Source organism: Perissodus microlepis, chromosome 22, assembly GCF_051167445.1.
Source record: "Perissodus microlepis isolate ML-2025 ecotype Zambia chromosome 22, ASM5116744v1, whole genome shotgun sequence".
In the NCBI taxonomy this organism is placed as follows: Eukaryota; Metazoa; Chordata; class Actinopteri; order Cichliformes; family Cichlidae; genus Perissodus; species Perissodus microlepis.
In genome coordinates, this window is record NC_140481.1 from 23,292,463 (window position 1) to 23,314,038 (window position 21,576).

The window sequence follows — 21,576 nt, forward strand, 5'->3', positions numbered from 1 at the left end:
CACGCTGAGAGTGGAAGAAAACACTCCGGCTGCGTACCTGGCTCTCCACTCTGCATGCACAGCCAGAGGAACGCAAACACAAAAGCACCTCCATAAAAATAATAGGAGGGGAGCATCTACTCATTCAGCCAGCTGCTATGAGAGGATGCGTCTGTGAAAGCTTGTCGACGATAGGACGTGCAGCTGGGTTACACCACACCGAGGAAGGGCTGAATATTAAACACCCATTCTTCTCACTAAAACAATGAAATGTTCAGCAGAGGCAGCATTGACTGCTGGGCTCAGATTTATAATCTTCATAACACACATAAATATTTTTTATAATCCAGGTCAATTTTTTTTACTTTTGCTTTTTCCAGATGATATTGGTCAACATTTTTAAGTGACTTCACCAATTTTACATTTCAGTGCCGTTAAAAATAATACCGCCCCCTCTGAGTTACACAGTCTGGAAATGTAAATCTTAACTTTGCTTATTTGTTGAAGCCACACTGCTGACATAAGGCAGCAGGGGCAACATTTAAATATCATTAACCACAGTCTCCAACTTCCAAGCTTTTCTAGTGGTACTTCTCTTCTGTCAATGTAGTTGTTATTATAAAAAATATTAATGTTGACTTAGAAAGAGAAGGAGGTTTTTTTAAGTTATTGGGTCTGAAGTCATACCAGTGATGCCTCTGGATTAAAACAAGGCTCATCTAGCATTTTCACTAAATATATATTTTATAGTATTATAAAACATTGTTTTCTGTAAGGTTTATTCTTTTTTCCTTCAGCTATTTATGTTGAAAGTATATGTCTTGATAAAACAGTGTTTGTGTTTAGGGCTGTTCAATATAACGATATATATCGGATGACGATATAAAAACGTCTATCGTTTCATTTTACGCTATCGTTTGTTTCGTGGTGTCGCAAAATAAACTGTTTACGGCAATATTTTTTCATCGTTTTGGTGGTCACTGTAGTGGCTATATTAATTTCTTAAAGTTCTCTCTTTCTCTTATATTTTATATAACCACACTACTGACGGACAAGCGCCTGTTTTTATGGGTTGTGGTTAGCAACAACGACGGTAACAGCATCGCGTGTCCGCTTCAGTGTTGCCAACTCCTCAGTAAGGAAAATCGCTATTGGTTGTCCTAAAAGTCGCTAGAAGTCGCTAAATGACGTCATCGCCTAATTTGCATAATTGGTCATGCTAATCTAATTGTTAACCTACGTTGTTGGAGAGAGAAATAACATCGTGGAAGAGACATAAAGTGAGTAAAAAACGTCCTAAATGCATTTAGAGTTTATTTAGAACTACAAATTAAATTTCTTTTAGCAATTATTGTTTATTTTAATGTCACAATTCCAACCCTGCTCCTTTACCCGGGCTTGGACCGGCAAAAGTGACCCGAAATAGGCACTCTGGTGGAGTTACTTTGTGTGTGTGTGTTTACAAGTAGTTTTAAACCTTGTGATTAACAAAACAGCTTAAGAGTAAAAGAGTAAAAGAAGAACTGACTGCGTTACAGCACCCGCTGCTTGTTGAGAGTAAAAGCGATATGCGCTTTCACGTCTTTTTTTAGCGACTTTTTTTCTAAAAAAAAAAAGTCGGTCTGAAAACTCACTAAATATAGCGACAAAGTCGCTAAGTTGGCAACACTGGTCCGCTTGTTTATGTTCCACATAAACCTTTCACAATAAAGCTCAAGATCCTGTTGAGACTTTTCAAAATAAACTGAAACACGTGAAAGAGCAGATTATTTACGGATGAGAATTAAAAAAAGAGCCGCCAGGTGCTAAAAAATAAACCTTAGACTCAAACGTTAGAACAGGCTTTTCCCCGCAGCACGCCGTGTAATAAATACTCAAAGAAAACGGCGGCCTTTACAACTTTTGTCTAAAAATGTGTAGTTTCATGCATCGGTTAAAACACTCGACTCCAGCTACATGACGCGCAGCTGGAAACACTTCCTGCAAGTCGAGCTGCCCGAGAAGAATTTACAGAATTTACAGAAAATGTTACATTTTTGTGATTTATATCGTTATCGGGACTAGGGATGGGTATCGAAAACCGGTTCTTGTTGAGAACCGGTTCCCACTGTTTCAATTCCTTGGAATTGTTTGCCATTTTGGCAAACGATTCCCTTATCGATTCCAGTCGCCCCGAATGACATCACCACGTTGCGGAACGTCATTTACCTGGCAGGAAATATGGCGCCTAAGCGGCTTAAACGCTCAAAAGTTTGGTCATACTTTACGAGAACGGATGACAACAGGGCAACTTGCAATACTTGCAAAGTAGATATTTCATTTAAGGGAGGAAACACTACGAATATGCAAAAGCATTTGCTCACAAAACACGTGATGACCTTAAATGAATGTCGTGTTTTTAATTCCGCTCTGGACTCGTGAATCTCAACCCAGCAGCAGCGGTAACGTTTGCACGTCCTCTCCCGTTAATGCGGCAGGTAAATAATCAACTAACAGTGCATATTATGTTAGCGCGATCTGCCTTATTACAAAACCTGCCATTACTGTGCATTTAGGTGACCGTGATGAGACAGACAGACAGAGTCTGGCTCAGATGCTGGCAGTTCTCGCTGCAGTCTACCGGTAGCGTCTCCTTTCAGGCAAGGATAGACGAATGTCACCGAGCAGTGACTAAGTTTGTGTTCAAAGGCTTGAACCCATTTGCCACAGCAGATGATTTTCGGTAAGTGAATGTGTTTAATTGTAGGCAGGGACATTACTGAATATTCTTGTGTAATTGCTACAGAATAATTTATGTTATACTTTGTTATTGCTACAGAAGAATATTTATTTTATTATTTTACATTTACATTTTTTTTTTTCCTGGGGACCCTGTGACGCCCCATTGAAGAGCCGTAGGCTGTGGATCTCTTAAGATCTCACTGTTGGGTTTGTAAGGCCATGTTACTCCTAAATTTCTATCTTGTTCAAAGAGAAGATATAAAACAAAGTTCTAAGCTAATCGACCTTAGTGTTCTCCTTTTTAAAAAAGAATCGATAAGAGAATCGATAAAGAATCGAATCGTTAAACAGAATCGAAAATGGAATCGGAATCGTGAAAATCTTATCAATACCCATCCCTAATCGGGACGATAGAATTCTTATATCGAGATATGAGATTTTGGTCATATCGCACAGCCCTATTTGTGTTTTCAGAGCCTTTCTGCATGTTCTCCCCAAGTTCTCCAGCTAACTTAGCCACAGGTGTGAATGTGAGAGGGAATGGTTGTCAGCTCAGCTGCAAATATTGGGCCAATATTGCCAATACTGATACTTCTCACCTATAAAGGCAGCTTATGTAGGGGAGAGCACTTTGCACTACATCACTGAGATTTTTACTTTTCATGATAATTAGTTAACACAACAAAAGGCACCTTTGAGTTTTTCATGTATTCTGTGTTTTTTGGCCACCTTGAATGTAAACGTGCCTGTCTCTAAAGCACTTGGGCTCAGCTTCTGTAATTTAACTGTGGTACAGGCTATAAATAAATACACATGACAATCAACGTTTTTCACAGTGTATGTTTGAGGTGTATTTTTCATTTACAAAAATATTAAAGAAAAATATTTGTACAATTTTGTGGGCTAAATGGAATTTAGAGCAGAGAAACAAAAGAAAAGAAATCAGACTTATTTTGAAAGTCTTTCAAAACTTTGTTCCAAAAAGTTTCATCTTTTGAAACTGGTGCGACATCTTCCTCTGTTTTAATGATACATGGGTACAAAAGCTCAGAGTTTCAAACTCAGAGCTTCTGTACCCATGTATCATTAAAACAACTGTAAAAACCGACACGGCTGTAAACACTCACGTCTTCAACCTGGCTGCAGCGGCACAACGAGTGAGGTTTCAAAAATCAAGAGATGCACTACCGGCCGGCTTGTGCTGATGGATCTGACACATCTTTTGTTTTACGGTGCCGTTTGCCAGGGTGAGAACAGCAAGCTTAATGGCCTCTCTAACCCTGCAGCAGACTGGCAACCTGTCCAGGGTATATCACACCTCTCACCCTATGACAGCTGGGATAGACTCCAGTCTCACCATGACCCTGAATTGGATAAATATAAGATGATGGATAGACAAGCTAAGAAATCCTGATTTTAATAAACTGTTATTTATTTTAGACAAGCTGTTGTGTCCATCAGTGGGGCAGTGATCACAGTAACAGATACGGGCAAAAATGGCCATAAGGCATCAGTGAATAAGGTCAGATGTAGAATCAACACGTTTAGATGAAAGAGAGTGATTCACGATGAGCGATATTTCCAGGAGAAAATAACCGTGATCCAGGCTACATCATGCCTTAACTACAGCATGTATGCAAGTGGGCTTTATAATTACAAAAAAAGAAGTGCCTTAAAGATGGCAAGCAAACAAAAAGATACAATTAACATGCCCTGCAATCCTGTACCAACACACATCCATGTACTACTATCCAAAATGCATTCCTCCTACACAAAATACAAACTCACTTGGTCATACATTCTGCTGGTCGCAGAAACAAACAAAAAAAACACACACACACACATATATATATACACCCACACACTCAGGCAAACACAAAAACCAGCCATCAGGGAGCAAATTCCATTTCATTTCCCGCTTTAGTAAGGAGCAAGCAGGGGAATCGATACATGCCATCTCCAGCTGTGCTGAAGGGGGTTTGGCTGCCATGGAGACAGATGTAGCACCGCTACAAACTGCTGCTCTAATTCAATCCACCGGAGTTAACACACAAGCACACGGTGATGGAGGATGAGCTCTGCTGCTGCCCTGGTTGGAAAATACGATCGCAAAATAGCCGTACGAGCGAGCCGCATAACGCGGCACAATTTAGCATTCTTGAGATAATGAGTGAACAATCACACAATCACACACACAAACACACAAATGGTGTACCTGTGCACAGTACTGGGACTTGGCCACGGCCGCCAGAAGCTTGAGTATGGGCTGGGATTGGGACACCAGAGGGGAGACGGCATGGATGACAGCTGTGAACTTCGGGTACGGTCTAATACCTGAAACGCAACAGACAGAAAACACTCATTAATGTATTTCTGAACAAAAACAGCAAAAAGAGCAGACTGTCAACCCATCAATGCAATTTCAGGCTTTTGAAAAGAGCAAAGCCGAGTGAGAACCGGAGCTCTGCATTTCCAAACACCTCATATCTATATTCAGTGAAAGCTGTTCCTTAAAACCAGTATGTCAGCATTTCAGTGGCACAGATTATATAATTGTCAGCGATGGAAGTTTTTCAAACCCCTCTTAAAATGTTCAACATTGTTAATGTGTTTTGAAAATGCCAGATCTTTTGATCACTGAATATTTCATTTTAAAAACTCCTCAGCTGTATCAGCAACCCAATAAACACACGACTGCTAACTGCTGATGTGACTTTAAATTCAGTCGGACTTGATAGAGTAATTGAGGCTGAAAATGAGGAGGAAATAAGATATTGAGCAAGACGGATCATAGAGGACGTCCAAGTTTTCCTAATTTAAATCTAATCTAATCCAAGGCAGCAAAGCATGGCGGGGAGGAGACAGCATTAGATGAGTCTCCTTTCCGCCACTGAGCAACTTTTATGAAGAGGAATATAGTTCAAACTTGGTAAACTATCCTTTAGATTTGTAATAAAAAGTAGAGAGACTGCCGACTTTTTTAACAACTAGGGATGTAAAACCGTAACAAGCTCATAAACAGACTTTCATGAAACATTGAAGAAAACAAGGAGCAGGATTATTATCACGCAGCATATTCTGTATTTTGAATGTGCATGCTGTTTTCTGCCTCTTAGCACATGATGCTCAGTGGCTTTTATCTCATCCGGCATCAGCACATTACACATTTCTTTGGCTAAAACTTTAAAGCAGTACGCCAGGCAGATTAAAGTCTGATTCAGCAATTTGAGGCAGTTTCCTACTTACAATGACCCTCCTCGTCTAAGAAATACTGCATGGACAGTATACTAGATAGAGTCGAGACTTTACACTAATTACCAATTATGGATTGTTTTAATACAACAGCATGAGGCCTGTAATTCATAATTTGTTTGGCTTTTATTTGCAAAAAACAAATATACATATACTTGAATGTTATAGAAAAAGAAATGCAACACGACTGCTCCTGCAAACTCTTGTTTGTGTTTTTCTCCTACATAAATCGCATGTGGGACTCAGAGACCAGTTGGAGACCACCTGGCAACCATCAGTATTCTCTGGTCAGCTGCGAGTGGTTGCTGATGGTTGTTGTGGCAGTCGCTGTGAAACCAAGTGCTACTCCCAAGTCAAGCTGGCCTAAAGATTGGTCTGTGAACCCCAACTATGGACACTTGGCAAAAAAAATGTGTATTCCCTGACTGGTTGGCAAGTGGTTGCAGGCTGTTGCTAGGTGAAAACCTCATCGCGATAGCTTTGGTCACTATAAGTTGCCGTGGTAGTTGTTTGTAAAACCTCACCAACTTTTCATGTTTGTGAAACTGAACCGTAAATGGAGATCGCTCCCCTTCAAATTAAAAGTTGCTACTGAAATGTGTTTGTTGCAGCTGTAATGTGCAATGTTCTCAGTTTCCAGTATGTGGCGCACATTGATTAGTTAGCAAATGTTTGAAGTCGTCTTTCATGCAGGCAATGGGGGCAATCTGCAAGCAACCAAAGAAATCAGGAAGTTATTGATTCAGTATGCTCTCGGCAGACACACACCAGCTGGTCAGGGATGACACATTTTCACTAGTGACTGGAGGTTGCCAGGCAGTCACCACCCGGTCTCTTGCCTGTGTGACTGAGACCATAAGTTTCACTCCAAACTGTGGTCCTCTTTGTCCCACTATAAGTGTTGAGAACCACTAAAATAAAACATTTGAAGACATAAAAAGCAAAACTGGCCGAAATTTCACAACAAAACAGCAAAAGTCCAAATAAAAAAAACTAATGTTTTGTTGCAGAATTTTATCATTACTCCAACAATCATCTTGTGACACTTTAAGGTTTATCCTGTTACCCAGAGTGGAAAGTCAAGCCCCATCAGTCCCACTTTGGTTTGGCTTCTGAGTCTTGGCCCTGACCTCAACCCCATCCAAAACATGAGGGTTGACAGCCAGACCAACATCTGTGGCTGACATTAATAATACTGATGAGAGGAAATACTTGCAGCCACTTTCCAAAGCTTTCCCAGAAGAGAGAAGCCCATTTTAATTTTACTGCTGATATTTTTATGAATGAGATGCTCAAACATTATTGATGTGTTTCAGTGCGTCTCAATACAGAAGTTTTACCGGACCCAAAGTGAGAGACAAAGCAGCGAGCTGGAGAGATAAAAACTATTGACTGTGACTATTTTTTTCTCGACTGAGGTTTCGCGCAATCACGTCAATTCTAACAAAGTATCTGAGGTAATGTTTTATATTCACTTTGTTATTTTTACTGTTACAGTTACACTTCTTGCATTCTGGGTGAATTCTGCTGCCCCTCCCTCCCCTGTTTGAGTACATTGTATACAAATCAACATTAGACTGACGCACAGTGTCATCCGTGTCAAGGAACATCCTGTTAGGATTTTGGAGTTTCGGTTGGCTAGAAATCCCTCTCTCCTAGGCAAATACATACGCAAACGGACACAACGGCGATACTATGAAGAACTCAGCCTTAATAAAATTATAACAGGTGAGTTAATGAAAAATAAATAAATATAGTAAATATGCTTTTCTTTCTGCTGTGTCAATTCAGTAAAGCAGTAACATGGTAAGTAAAAAGTACATGTAAATCGTTTTGGTGCTGTGGGCAGGACTCCTGCTGGAAAAAGAAATCTCCATAAAGCCTGTCAGCAGATGGAGGCTTGAAGTGCTCTAAACTATCCCAGTAGATGGCTGCATTGACTTTGGACCTAATAAAACACAGAGGACCAGGTAAGATCATCTGACATTGTCTCTCTGTCTTAACACAAATTAATCGATACTCAACACCAGCATCCACCCAGTCCTTGTGGAGAGCTCCCAAATTCTTAAATGAACTTTTCCCCATGATTGTTGTTACATGTACTCAGAGATCAACAGTATTTAGTTTCTTTAACAGTAGTTAAACATTCTAATAATATTAGATACTGGATTTCTTTAAAGAAAGTCATTGGAATAAACACGAAAAACACCCACTTTACATGTGCTGAATATGAATACAGAGCATATGAAAGTTTACTTTTTTTAAATTAAATTTTTTTTAGTTAAATTATGAAAAAGGAAACTTTTTATGATATTTTAATTTTTAGAGATGGATGAGTATTTTTGCTCAGGGCATTATTATTACTATTCTTAAATATGCATGTTATGATCATCCTAAAAAACCAAACTTATTTCTGCTTCTTATTAAAAAGACTATTCTGCTAAAGCAATCAAAACAAACTCTTCTCCTGCTGTGTGAGTCTGAGTGTTAATATGCTGCATGAAAAAGAGTCTGTGTGTGTCTTGTTATTGGCTCTTGGACAACAAGAAGAAATATCTCTTAGAAGCAAACTCACATTCTTTGATTTCACTCATTTACCCGTCAGCGACAAGCCACCTTGTCTCCTAAAAACCCATCCGTGTTTAATTGCTTCCTCTTTGACAAACAAATAAACTTGCCAGTGTTGTAATCCATGCCTGTCACCGCGCCCATCCATTTTAATATCCGCTCCACCTCGGGTGCTACATCGACACATTTTTGCATTTGTACTGTTGCCGCCTGGGCGTCTATGAGTTTGTGCGCGTGGGGATGTTTGCAGCGGATGATGATGGAGTGGAGAAGCGAGGGATGGAGCGGCTCCCGGGTCGCGGATTGCGGTGGGGGGGGAAATCAACACTGCTGAACCGTAGCGGGCAGAGGCAGAAGCTGTAGCAATGCTGACTCAAAAACCAATGATGGACGCGCCGATGTGTCAGCAGCGCTAATACAAACATCCGTCAAAGGCCTGTTCGTCCACTCCACTTGCTGCTATTCACAGCCGTTCGAGGAGGGCAGTAGACCAAGGCTGTTTTTCTAGTGTTTGCGCAAAGTCCACAACCACAGCTGCAGCTGGACACAAATCTACTGTCTTTATTCAAAAAGTCTGTGACAATTTAATGGCTATGCAGGGTGGGAGAAGCGTAACAGCACTTTACAGTGAGTGTGTGTGTGTGTGTGAAGGCTACTGACCCAGTGTGTCGTAGTAGAAGGGGAAGTCTCCCAGGTATCCAGAGTACTGCGGCAGAGCGAACAGGCCCCCAGGGTGACTGTTCCACATCAGGCTACTCCTGGAGGCGTGCTCTAGTACACGGTCCTGAATGATCTGCACACAGGAACAAAACCACACACAGGTTAGATTACAACGTAAAAAAAAACAAAATAAAGCCTGTATATATTAAGACAAGTCTCATATGAGAGATATGAGATGGATCTTTATTTCCACAATTAATTTTATTTTGTGCTGCTGCGGGGACTTTGTAGAGCCCTGCCAATATTAGGCTTTTAAGGCCGATATCAATACCGGTACAAATATTTGGTGAATTAACAATCTGATATATATCCAATTATTTTTCTTTTCAGACACAACAAATAAAAAAATAGATTACATTTTAAATGTGTAGCTATTTCTAAATTCTTACTAAGATAATATGACAATGTGGCTTAAAAATAATCTGGTTTTATTATCACAACAAGTTGTTGTTTGTGGCATTTCAAACAAGGTTACCAAAGTTAAAGTAAAAGTCAGCTAAACTAAAACTAGATGTGAAAGAAAAAAAAACAATTTTAATTAAATAAAACAAAAATGAAATTTAGACTCCTGAAATAATGAAAGCTAACTGAAAGGATTTTGTGACTCAAGTAACCAAAGTAAAGATGTAGAGGAATAATACTACAAATATGTCTCTGCCAGTTTGGCAAAAAATTGTTATCACAGGTCATCTTGATGACATTTTGATGTGTTTACTGAATTGTTAGATGTTTACATGACAATGACTTAACTGCCCTCAAAAAGTACTGCAGTTCTATTGTAATATCTATCTATCTATCTATCTATCTATCTATCAAAAACAATTAAACCCCAAAACTAATACAAACTAAACTAAAACTAGAAAACCCAATCTGGAAACTAACAAAAACTAAACCTAATTAAAAGCTAGAAATTAAATGAAAATTAAAAACTAATTAGAAAATATATTTTTAAAAGCCTAACAACTTTGTCCCATATATGTGTTGCCAGAAAGCAGGTTGCAGAGTGAAAATACTATGAAATGTCAGCACTCAGGGTGTTTCTTCTGTATAGTCTTTACTTTTTTTTATTTTAATTTATCAGCTATTTTAAAAGCTGATCCCAGTTTATTGGAAAATAGCCGATAGATCATCTGGATTCTAGCGCTTAGTTTAAAAGCTGTACGAAATTTAAAGGGTTAAAAATACCAAAAATAAGTGCAAAGTAATGAACTTAAAATGGTGCGTTTATCTGTGAGGACTTTGAACGGCAGCTTTCACTCTGGACAGAGTTGGGAGAGTTAAGTCAAGGCATGTCCTCTTGCAAATGCACTTCAGACACATTCTCACTGGAAATGCTCGGCCTTTATGGAGCGCACAGGACTCGGGACACACGGCATCGCCTCGCTGGCTGCGAATCCACCAGGACGATTAATTACCTTCGCTATTCTCACATGAGTGCAGTTGGACATTACTCTGACTTTCTGCTAGGCCGCTGGCAGCTTCGATTATTTAATATCCAATCTGGCTGCGTGGGGCACAGAGCTCTTCAAAGTTTCAGTGCATATGAATCCAGAGTCTGTTTTACAGGATTAAAACTGTACTGCTTTAATTACAGCAGGGTCTATGTATACCTCGGGCCACTCTGTCGTTTGTGCCGCTTCTTCATTAATTCAAACTCAGAAAAAACACACAAAAAAGCAGCATGAACCCAACAAAAATTACCTTTAAATAACACTTCTTAGATCACAAAGGATTCATAACAATCAGAAATATTTGTGTAGATGAGGGAACATTCGTAAGCCTTTCAGATTATGCTGAATGAAGGATTTGATCAATGAGCCTTGTAATCACGTCTATAAAATATCTCACACTGAGAAATGAGTTTTCTCACAAAAAGTGCCAAGAAGAAGACAGTCGTAAATGTGAATGAGAATCAACACGGCTAATGCACCAACTTACAATAACCCCATACAAAGTAAGTCTGCGGGCGTTAGATGAAAGCAAAAAGCTAGCTGAGCTTTGCAAATGTTTGCTTTGTATCACCTCAATAGCAGCCATTGATTGTGTCAAGAGTGAATCGCACTGGCACAAAGCGAGGCTGAAAGAAATCTATGTTATTGTGCAATATTTTCTCTGCTGACAACCCAAACTGTTTTTTTCCTTCCCTTTCTTTTTTCTTTCCTCAAGCCAAAAAGCATCTGCGCCGGTCAGTCACACAGACAGTGGGGGGAGGGTGGGTATAAGAGCCAAACGGTGGACACGGACAAAGTCATCAGCTGCATCTAAGCACCAGTCGGTCAGGCCTGCCCCAATCCTTTCTGCGCCCAAATAGAGCAGTCAGTCAAACGGGTCGGACGTGAGAATGGGCACTATTTCCCCCCAGCTGCAGCACCGGGCCTCTGCTGAACAGGCAGACAGGAGAAAGAGATATTGCTGCTGTGCCCTTGAGCCATGCTAAATTGCTTCAGTAAAACAGACACGGGTTTGCGGCCGTGTTTTATGGCCGCTATTGAGCGGGAAGGTGCTGGCTGCTTGGCTTGGCAACTCAAAGGATGGATACATAGCATGGAAAGAAGTAGAGAGAGTCAGGTAGGGCGATGGCTGAGCTGCTGATAGCTGTTCAAATTGTAAAAAAGAAAAGAAAAGCTAATAACATAGCTCAAGGGCCTTACTGTAATAATATTGACAAAGCGGCATAAAAATTCATCATAGTGAGGCGGGGATGTGAAGAAAGAAAGGGGGAGAGAAAAAAAAAAATCAGCCCCGTGTGAGTCTCTTTTACTTTTCCGAGCTTTGTCCCCGAGGGCAGTCGATAACCATTTGCCTCAGAAAAACAGATTAACTCGGAATCCGTTAACTTCTCTATAAAAACACTGCCTGCCACCTTAACACCCTCAAGCCCTTTACACCTTATATGGGGCAATTTTGCTCGCTTGGCTGCTGCTCCTCCCCCGTCGGCAGCCCTCAGTCGGGACATGATGGACGACTCAATCTCACCTCAGAACAGCCACAATCAACCAATTAGAGCATGATAGATAAATCCTGCCTCCGTGGGAGCACACTGTGAACTCGCTTTTAATAGGTGAGTTTAATAGGTGTACCAGCAGCACGGAATCTGGCCATATTGACCTTGTGATTGGTCAAAATGTGGCTGCTTCCTGACAGGAAAGAGCGCATGATAGGTTGAACTCGTGTTTCCTGCTTGCTCGCTGCGCGCGCGCACACACACACACACACACACACACACACACACACACACACACACAGGAAGTCAATAAAAAAAGGCAAGTGTGTTTTTTAAATGCGCGCAAGCAGATTCAATCTGTCAAGATATCAGAGTGTATATGTGTGTTTTGAGCATGTGTGTATCATTACAGATCTGCAGTAGAGATGGGTGTGTGTGTGTGTGCGTGCGCGTGCAGGCCCAACAGGATGAATAAACCATGTCGCTCGTTATCTGGGGGCCTGCCACTGCAACGCAATTTACATATGTCACCCCCACTCCTCTTCACCCCTTCTCTCCCCACTCTGCTCTTTTAACAGGACAGTCAGTCAGGATTAAACGTTTAGCCACTGCCCCATTCAACACACACACACACACACACGCAGGCAGGCAAACTACGCGCACACCCTCACAGACGCACGCTGAGTCACAGGCCGTGTCACCTTGCACTTCAGCGTGGAGTGACAACATGTCAGCAAGGTTATGCCTGGGTGGTGCCGTGTGTATCTGGCCTGACACATCTTGACATATGGAGATGTGTTTCTGACTGCGTGTGTGTGTGTGTAATAGCTCACAGTGAGACATGGCTAGATAGAAAACAGACTAGAGATGTAGAGCTAGCTGAAATCAGACAACTCTAGACACTGAAGTCACGACAGATTACGTGCACTGTGTGTGTGTGTGTGTGTGTGTAAGATCTGGGAGGTTATAGTGTCAGTGAGATTGTAGCATTGAGAGGGGAATCTTGCTCCGGGGCTTCAGCAATGCAGTAAGAAAGGAAATTAAAAGCGTGATGGGGTGCTTGAATGAGGGAGCACGCAGGAAGGAGGAGACATTTGCAACCGCAGCATGAAACTAGCAGTAAGCCCCAGTGTTATCCCTGCATCCATAAACAATTTGTTTAAAATGAATAATAAGGGATGGAGGAGGACTGAGTGGATAAATTGTTTTTCCACTTACAGATTCCTTAAACTGGGTTATTGTTAACAAAGTCAATGTGCACGATAATATGGGGTTGGGAGGAGGCTCTGGCACTTTTGAGTAGTTTTCAGTTTTGTGCCTCCTGTGGTTGACGTTTGGTTTGGATTGCATGGATTTCAAGTTATTAACCCATCCTTTAAAACCTCTTAAATGACTAATACGTCTACCATAGCATGACTACCTATACTGTAATCCATGTGCATGTTGCTAATCAAGCCTGCATGTAGCTATGTGCATTGCTGGTTAAGTTATTTTAAGAAAAGAAAGAGCAGGAGCAAAATCTAACTGAATAACAGCAGTTCTTGGAAAAGCGACTGCTCCCCATAGACTCCAATGTTAAAATGCCCAAATTTACTACAGAAATAAGCCTATTCCCCAGTTTTTAACCACTATGATGGGTGAATTTTTATATCTCGCCATTTCAAATTTTATTAAAGCCTGAAAATATGAATAATTAAAGCTGTGGCTGCATATAAAAGACGGTTGTAGCCACTGTGATGCCACCCACTGATTTACCGAGGCCTGTTTTGAATCCACAAACTGAGCATTGTGGTCGACGTCATTACCTTGGTGTTTTAAAACCACACATGAAGAGACTGAGGGATCTGCTAGAGAAACCGAGGGACAACGCTCTGACATCTTAATGTATGCTCCTTTTGCACTCTAATGGTGATCAGAATGTAGAAATCAAACCTCATATTTTATTTAATAAGACCAGAAATTAGCAAATTAGAAAACAATCTCATCAGGACCACAAGAGTAGCCCCCTGCTGGTCACTGGAAATAATGCAGGTGCACTGGCTTCATTTTAGCAGCTTCCAGAGCTGAAACTTGAAGCTACATCCTTGTTCTCTGTCATTGTTATCAGCACAGGCTAGTATACTTATGACATGTTAGGAGGACCTGTCAATGCCGTTTGTAATGTCGGTGCCTCAGGATCTATCTAACTATCTGATAAATAACATGGCTTCCTGTACGCTTGTATTAACTGACCGCCCGACAAGTCTGCACTGTGGTTTTACTGGTGAGTAAAACTCTAGTATGACATTTATATACTGTACAAGCACTAATTAACAGTTATCTGTGTGTGTGAAATCTTGTTTAAGGATGCACCTTGCCAACAAGAATAACTCAGTATTTCCACCGTCTCATATAAATATGCACACTTCTGCCTCCCAACTACAAAATATCGTGACGACCTACAGACCTAAGTTGTTTATTTCTAGCTTCCAACATAGTCCCATCATTTTATGACCTTCTGAACCTAGCAGTCTTGAGAATTATTTAGTTGTGTCTGGCCGAGACGCGGAAGTATGCAGGGTTTCTTTTGAATACTTCTCTGATGCTCTTATTTTTAAATTATTTACAGCTACAGTCTTACAGTCACTTTAAGTGAGTTCAGATGAGTGCACTGTTATTCCAATTTCCTGTGTCATTGCATCATGCTCCAGCGTTTGCCAGCAGGCATACTGCCTTGCCTTTGAGCGGGGTCATTTGAAACAATCATAAACACTTTTGCTTTTAGACGTGTTTGGATGACATGTTGTATAAACTAGATTGTTTCAAACACCCTCTGGCCTTTTTGTCATATTCAGAGTTGAACACAGATACAGAGTACACTGATGTGAAACACGCTAAAAGGGATGTGTGAGAACTTTCCATGGACCTAAAAGGACCTCAGAAACTTCACCCACAGAATCTGTGGCAGGATCTGAAAACTGCTGTTTACAAACACTGTCCATCTAATCTGACTGAGCTGGAGCTGTTTTGCAAAGAAGAATGGGCAAGGATTTCAGTCTCTAGATGTGCACAGCTGGTAGAGACATACCCTAAAAGACTGGCAGCTGTAATTGCAGCAAAAGGTGGTTCTACAAAGTATTGACTCGGGGGGCTGGATAATTACGCACAGCCCACTTTTCAGTTATTTATTTGTAAAAAATGTTTGGAATCATGTATGATTTTCGTTCCACTTCTCACGTGTACACTACTTTGTGTTGGTCTTTCACGTGGAATTCCAATAAAATTGATTCATGTTTGTGGCTGTAATGTGACAAAATGTGGAAAAGTTCAAGGGGGCCAAATACTTTTGCAAGCCACTGTAACCATCTCTACTGGTGGCATTATAAATAGTACTACCCCGCCAATTGCTGCAACTACTATTGATATATCATAAAATAGCATTTAATAAAAACAAAAAGCGGCCTGTGAGAAATTCTACATGAACACGTTCCGTAATTTCCATTTTTTCTTTGCTCTCTGTCAAAAAACACAGAGAAAAATTCTGTTTTTACTTTTAGCCTCACACCAAACAGACCAAACAGAGGGCGCAGCGATTATGGAGTCTGCAGTGACACTGCAGCCCTCGGAGAGAAAGGCTGATAATGGACGAAGGAGAGTTTGTACAACTGTGCATGTGCGTCTTGACTCCTCACCTCCAGGGTGGTCAGAACAATCTTTTCCACAGAGGAGAAGTAGGCTTCCCAGAGGAACTGAGTCTGCTGTCTGAGGGACAGGATCTTGTCCTGGTGGATGGAGCGCACCGTTGTGGGAATCTGCAAAGAACAAACGGCATTCGATCAGTATTGCACATCGCTGCTGAAGAACAATTGATCTGGGCATTAAAACGTTTTGCTGTGGGTATGCACCTGCTAATACTATCTTGTCATAGACATATGCATGTAGATGTGAACTACATGTACATGTAGGTTCTTAGTCATCCAGGTCATGCTAACGTTTAGAGCTTGGGGAAAAAAAGTGCAGCTGGAATTATGTCTCCTTCATTCTAAAAACAAAAGTGGAGTTCCAGATATGTAATCTTAACCCTTGTGGGGTTTTCCCCCTTTGGTGGGACCCACTACTGAGTACTACTGCTACTACGACGGATTATTCATGCGAGCTGTCATGTGAGCCAAGGTGTAAGAAGGGGGCCTGGATCATTACCATCACCACGAGTGAAACCACTGTGAGACCTTGCCCCACCCTGTCATGTGACCTACTGAGGTCACCTGAGGTAAGTTATGATACCTGTGACCCAGGTCTACCTTTTGTTCGTTTTCTTCTTTTGTGTACTTTTTCTTTGTCTTCACAGAGAGCAGTGAGCTGCTGAACTTTTAGTAATTAGGTCCAGGATTTAGATCTTTTCAAAAACTTCAAGACTTCAGAGCAAGTTTTAGTAAAAAATAGCAGCAACATCAGAAGATTTGTGTTTTCCATCTGTCTCTTTTTAACCTGGCAGAATTTAGTCCCAATCAAGAATGAAGTCCTATTTCTGTAACTCAGTTCAATTCAGTTTTATTCATAAAGCATCAAATCAAGATTCTTTCCATTCTGAGATAGAGCCCCTACGATAACACAGAAAACCCCAATATTCAAACAACCCCTTTTGAGTAAGCACTTGGTGACAGTGGGAAGGAAAAACTTCCTTTTAAACAGGAAGAAACCTCCAGCAGAACCAGGCTCAGGGAGGGGCAACCATCTGCCGTGACCGGCTGGGAATGAGGGGAGGAAGACATCACAAACTCAAGGTAGGTTTAAAAAATGTTTTGTTTTAAACCGGCAGCATTTACAAGAGACAAATATGTGATGTTCCTGAAGGAAACAAAGCACATGAAAGAAGGAATAAAGTTAACGGCCTCTATCAGTCAAACAATATTACAAGAGAGAAGCTTTAAATGCTTCAGCTGGAATTTAATGGACAGTTTTACACTTTTGTTCCAATAGCTGTGTAGTTTACTGTGACAAATGGTCACAACAGAAAGGGGAGATAATGGCCAATAAACGGTATTTATCCACTCTAGTAAACAGTACATTCCTCTATCTGTTAGCATGTTTATTGGAGAGGTAGATCCACTGTACGAGCAATATTTTCCAGATATTTCTGTGGTTCCAATAAATACCTCTAATAAAGAGTACAGGCATCTCACATTTAGTGAAAAACACACATATTAAGTGGGTGTTGTGTGCACCTTGCCCCATTGTACCGCAGCAAAATACATAAATCTGGAGAACGATCCAGGACGTCTCAGACCTGTTTGTAGCTGCACAGAGAAAGCCGAGATGGAGCTCCTGCATTATAAAACTCAATGTCAAACAATATTATTACACACTTCATTCAAATTAAGGTTTAATGGGCATATAATTACTTTTCCCCCCATGAAGTTCAAGTCGTTCCAACGAAATCCGTTTGGTGGTTTTATTTATTTGCCCTCTCACAAAGCAATGTGGGGCTTTGTGGGGACATTTTGTAAGCAGTCTGGGACTTGGTATGCCGCTTGAATTTTGTTTAGTTAACAGCCATGTCGCTAGAAAACCAAACATGGTGAAGATGGTGAAGGCCGAGCGTGTGCCGAGGGTATCGAGAGTCAGAAAGAGAGTCAGATTTCAGTTGTGGGAATGCTGCGGTTTCTCTTCGCCGTGTCACTTTCAGGTGATATACAGAGCATGTGATTGTTGTGCGAGCGCGTCTACGGGTCGTTACCTGCAGCAGGAGCCTCTCGTCGCCGATGACTGCGGCCGTGTTCCAGTCGATGATCTCGGAGAAAGGCAGCTCCCAGCCGTTACTCAGCATCACTGGTACACATGCAGCCTGAGACACACACATACAGAGAGTGAGGCCTGGAAGTGATGCTTTTACGACTACAATCATTGCTACCTGCCTAATCTCGGCTGATTTACTGGATATTGATCCTCGTCATTACAGCGACAATACGCAGCTCTGTTTATATAAAGCTGTGATAACTGGACTTCATAATAATCGATCACTCTGTTATTATCTGTGTTTGAGTTTCTTTGAATTGAAAGAGTTTACTTTTAGTGTTTTTCCCGTTATTGGACAATGTGACCGGTAGAAGAATAAAGAAGGAAACGTGGAGAGAGAAAGAATAAAAAGTTCAGGTGGAGGTTAAGAGCCTTGTAGATTCCTAACTATTCAGCTATTACGCCCCCCTTAGGTTTGGACATACAGTGGATAAAAAACACCAATGGAAGGAAAGAAACCACGATCCAAGCAGACATACCTTTTTTTGCTCAGTCAACTGTACCAGCTTAAGACTAGATCCTGAACTTTCATGGAGTTTATTCACTCCTATTTATTTTTCCTAGATATGAGAAATACGAATCCTGACAAATAAGCCACAGTTTCCTCTAAATAATAAACTTTTGATGGAAATTTCAAATATTTAGCAAACATCTTTTCAATTATAAATTTGCAGATATGACACATGATGGATTCCTCTGGGGAAAACCACAGGCCTGAGGATGTGGTTGTTATTTAAACATCTCTGTGCACCTTGAAAGGTGGCGACTACTTAGTTTCAGCAAATATTGCACGTACAGCTGCTTTTGGACTACTTTTTACTGTATTATCTGACATGTTAAATCTAGCTAATCTATCTATTTGACTTGAGCCTCTAAATGATGCCATGTGCACACCAGCTATTCTTTAATAAGTTTCAAACGGGTCCCTGCACCCTCTCACTACACCACTGCCCTCATTCAGCTTGTGAAGGGTCCGTGACATTAAGTGCTATTGCAACCAAACGCCCTTAAGAAGAAATGGCTTACAAAAGCATTTCATTGGGCGAGTCGGTGCTCATGTAGGTTTACTAACACAGATGCAGCACCTGTTCTGTGACCTATTAATATACTGATTAATATTGATTAGAGCAGCTTAAATCCTACAGGACACGGCCGGCTTTTTTTTCCTTTTGCATTCACTCTGACAGAACAATGTGACACATTTGGACTTAAACCCATGTTGACTGGTTCATAGTTGCAAAAGTGGTTAATATGAACCTGTTGGGATCTTAGGAGTGTATGACGTAACATTTCTAGATTTGCATGCTAATAGACAGGCTATATGCAAAGACAGCGAGACAACTATCGGGGGCGATCGTGGCTCAAGTGTTGGCAGTTCGTCTCGGAATTGGAAGGTTGCCGGTTCGAGCCCCGGCTCCGACAGTCTCGGTCGTTGTGTCCTTGGGCAAGACACTTCACCCGTTGCCTACTGGTGGTGGTCAGAGGACCCGGTGGCGCCAGTGTCCGGCAGCCCCGCCTCTGTCAGTGCGCCCCAAGGAAGCTGTGGCTACAATGTCGCTGCCATCACCAGTGTGTGAATGTGTGTGTGAATGGGTGGATGTAGTGTAAAGCGCTTTGGCTATACAAATACAGGCCATTTACCAACTATATCTCATTATGAACTGAAAGCACAGGAGTCCAGACTCAACTTCAGATGTGTGGAAAAAATTTTTAAAAGCCAGATTCATAAAAACATTTTCTCACACTGCTGCGACAAGAACTACAAGAGGTGAAACGTTCACAAAAATAATTTCTTAATTACTCGCCCTGTTTCAGTTTATTTGATTTCTGAAAATGTCTGAATCATTCACAAGTCTGGAAAATCAAAGAAAGGAACCAGGCCGCTCTGGCGGTTTTATTCACTTCATGTCTTCACATCAACGTTTAAAAATGATGACATTAGGAGCGGGTGTGTTAATTACTCAAAAGGAGGTGAGCTCGAGGAACGATGAAGGGATAAAGGGAATTCATAAAAGATGAAAAGGCAGACGAAAGTGGATAAACAGATATGAATGATATGAGAGGTGGGGAGTTAGTAAAGCCGAAGATGACCTTTGGCAAAGGAATGGCAGAAGGATGGAGGGGTGAGAGGAGAGGTACAGGGGAACAGCTGGTGTGTGCGTGTGTGTCTGTGTGTTTCTGTGGTTTGATGTTAATGACGGCCCTGTCACTCCCAGGTCATAAAGGTGTCAGCTAAACCAGAACTGGCCCTCGGGCTCTGCTGCTGTCTCTCTCACACACACGCGCACACACACAAGCGCTGACCTCTATGAAGAATTGCTTTTTCATGCAAAGACCAAAACTGGCAAATACTCTCTCTTTGTCGTCACGGTTTGAATTCGATGGTTGGAGTGAGTGTGACAAATGGAGAAAGGAGAGGAGAGGGCAAATTTGCCTCCTGAGTGAGGTGTTCTCTGCGCGTGTGCGTGCATGTGTGTGTGTCAGCTGATAGTGAGATAAGCACACTTATGTGAGTGCACTCTGTGGACAGCGGCGTACGGTAAGGAGAGGTAAAGGACAGTGCAGTAGTAATGCAGAGCGCTGTGCAGTTACAGAAATGGACGAACAGAGAGGAGGAAAAAAGAAAACGAGTGGCGCACGTAAATAAAAGGAGGCAGGAAGAGGCAAAGTGGAGGTGAATGCAGAGCCAGTGTTAGAAAATTACTATGATGACTTATGTTTATTATGTGCAGCAGTTTCACCCATAATCCAGCTTAATATACTCTTAACCTGGGCAGCAAAAAGCTAGCAAACGGTCTCTGCATGTCTATGCAAATGCATAAAAAAACAAACCCTCTTTATTTATTTTTTTCATGAAGTCAGGCAACAATTTAACAGTGGATCTGCAAAATGAATATCAGTGTTTAGAGGCAGGAAGCAGCAGCTAATCCTCTCAGTGAAGGTCTCGTTTGTTTATATTAATTACACTATTAGTCTGAAAATTAAGGTGGTAATGATCTAGTGATCCTTTAATGCTAGAGGTAGCACCATTACAACAAATGCTAAGTAGAAGGTTGAGTGTAGGTAGTGATTATTTTTCTTCGCAGTGATATTGCTGGTTAGCTTGAATTTAGAGCAGTGAGCAATGCTCTCTCGCAGTGTTGTGGATGTGTGTGTTGCTGGTTTACCTGCAGCGCCTCGAGGAAGCGGAAGGAGCCCAGCCGTCTGCCGCGGGGCACCAAACAGAAAGTGGAATTGTGGAGCATCTCCTTGTAGTCGTACCTGCAGGGACACACACACACAGACGTGTTGTGAGTTCACTGATGTGAAAATGACACTTAAAGGAACGGGCTTAGAAAAACATGTGAGTGATCATCAGCCACACAGGCCTGGAGACAAGTCATCCTCCCATGGACAACCACGGGAGGCTAACGGAAAATGTGTATTCCCAACCAGTTGTCACCATCAGTCTCAAAGAGAGAGCTGCACCTAAAGATCTCCCTGTAGCCACAGTTTCACTAGCTCTCTGTAAGGGTTCTGAATGGTTAGAAACAGAACACGTTGCCTTGCCAGTGCAACCAAAAAGCTGCAGAAGGTGCAACTGTTACTCGTCCGTTTCCAGGTTCACCGCCACCACT

At 41.5% G+C, this 21,576-nt stretch overlaps 1 protein-coding gene across 1 annotated transcript in view; it reads right to left on the reverse strand.

The window, feature by feature from the left end:
- Positions 1 to 21,576, reverse strand: part of ext1b (exostosin glycosyltransferase 1b) — a 133,557-nt gene that overhangs the window by 23,026 nt on the left and 88,955 nt on the right. The window contains exons 2-6 of the mRNA XM_084918632.1: positions 21,127 to 21,220; positions 17,901 to 18,008; positions 15,856 to 15,975; positions 9,181 to 9,313; positions 4,916 to 5,034 (exon numbers count right to left, since the gene is read on the reverse strand). Coding sequence (XP_084774758.1) covers positions 4,916 to 5,034; positions 9,181 to 9,313; positions 15,856 to 15,975; positions 17,901 to 18,008; positions 21,127 to 21,220 — 574 coding nt within the window. The remainder of the gene's footprint in view (positions 1 to 4,915; positions 5,035 to 9,180; positions 9,314 to 15,855; positions 15,976 to 17,900; positions 18,009 to 21,126; positions 21,221 to 21,576) is intronic.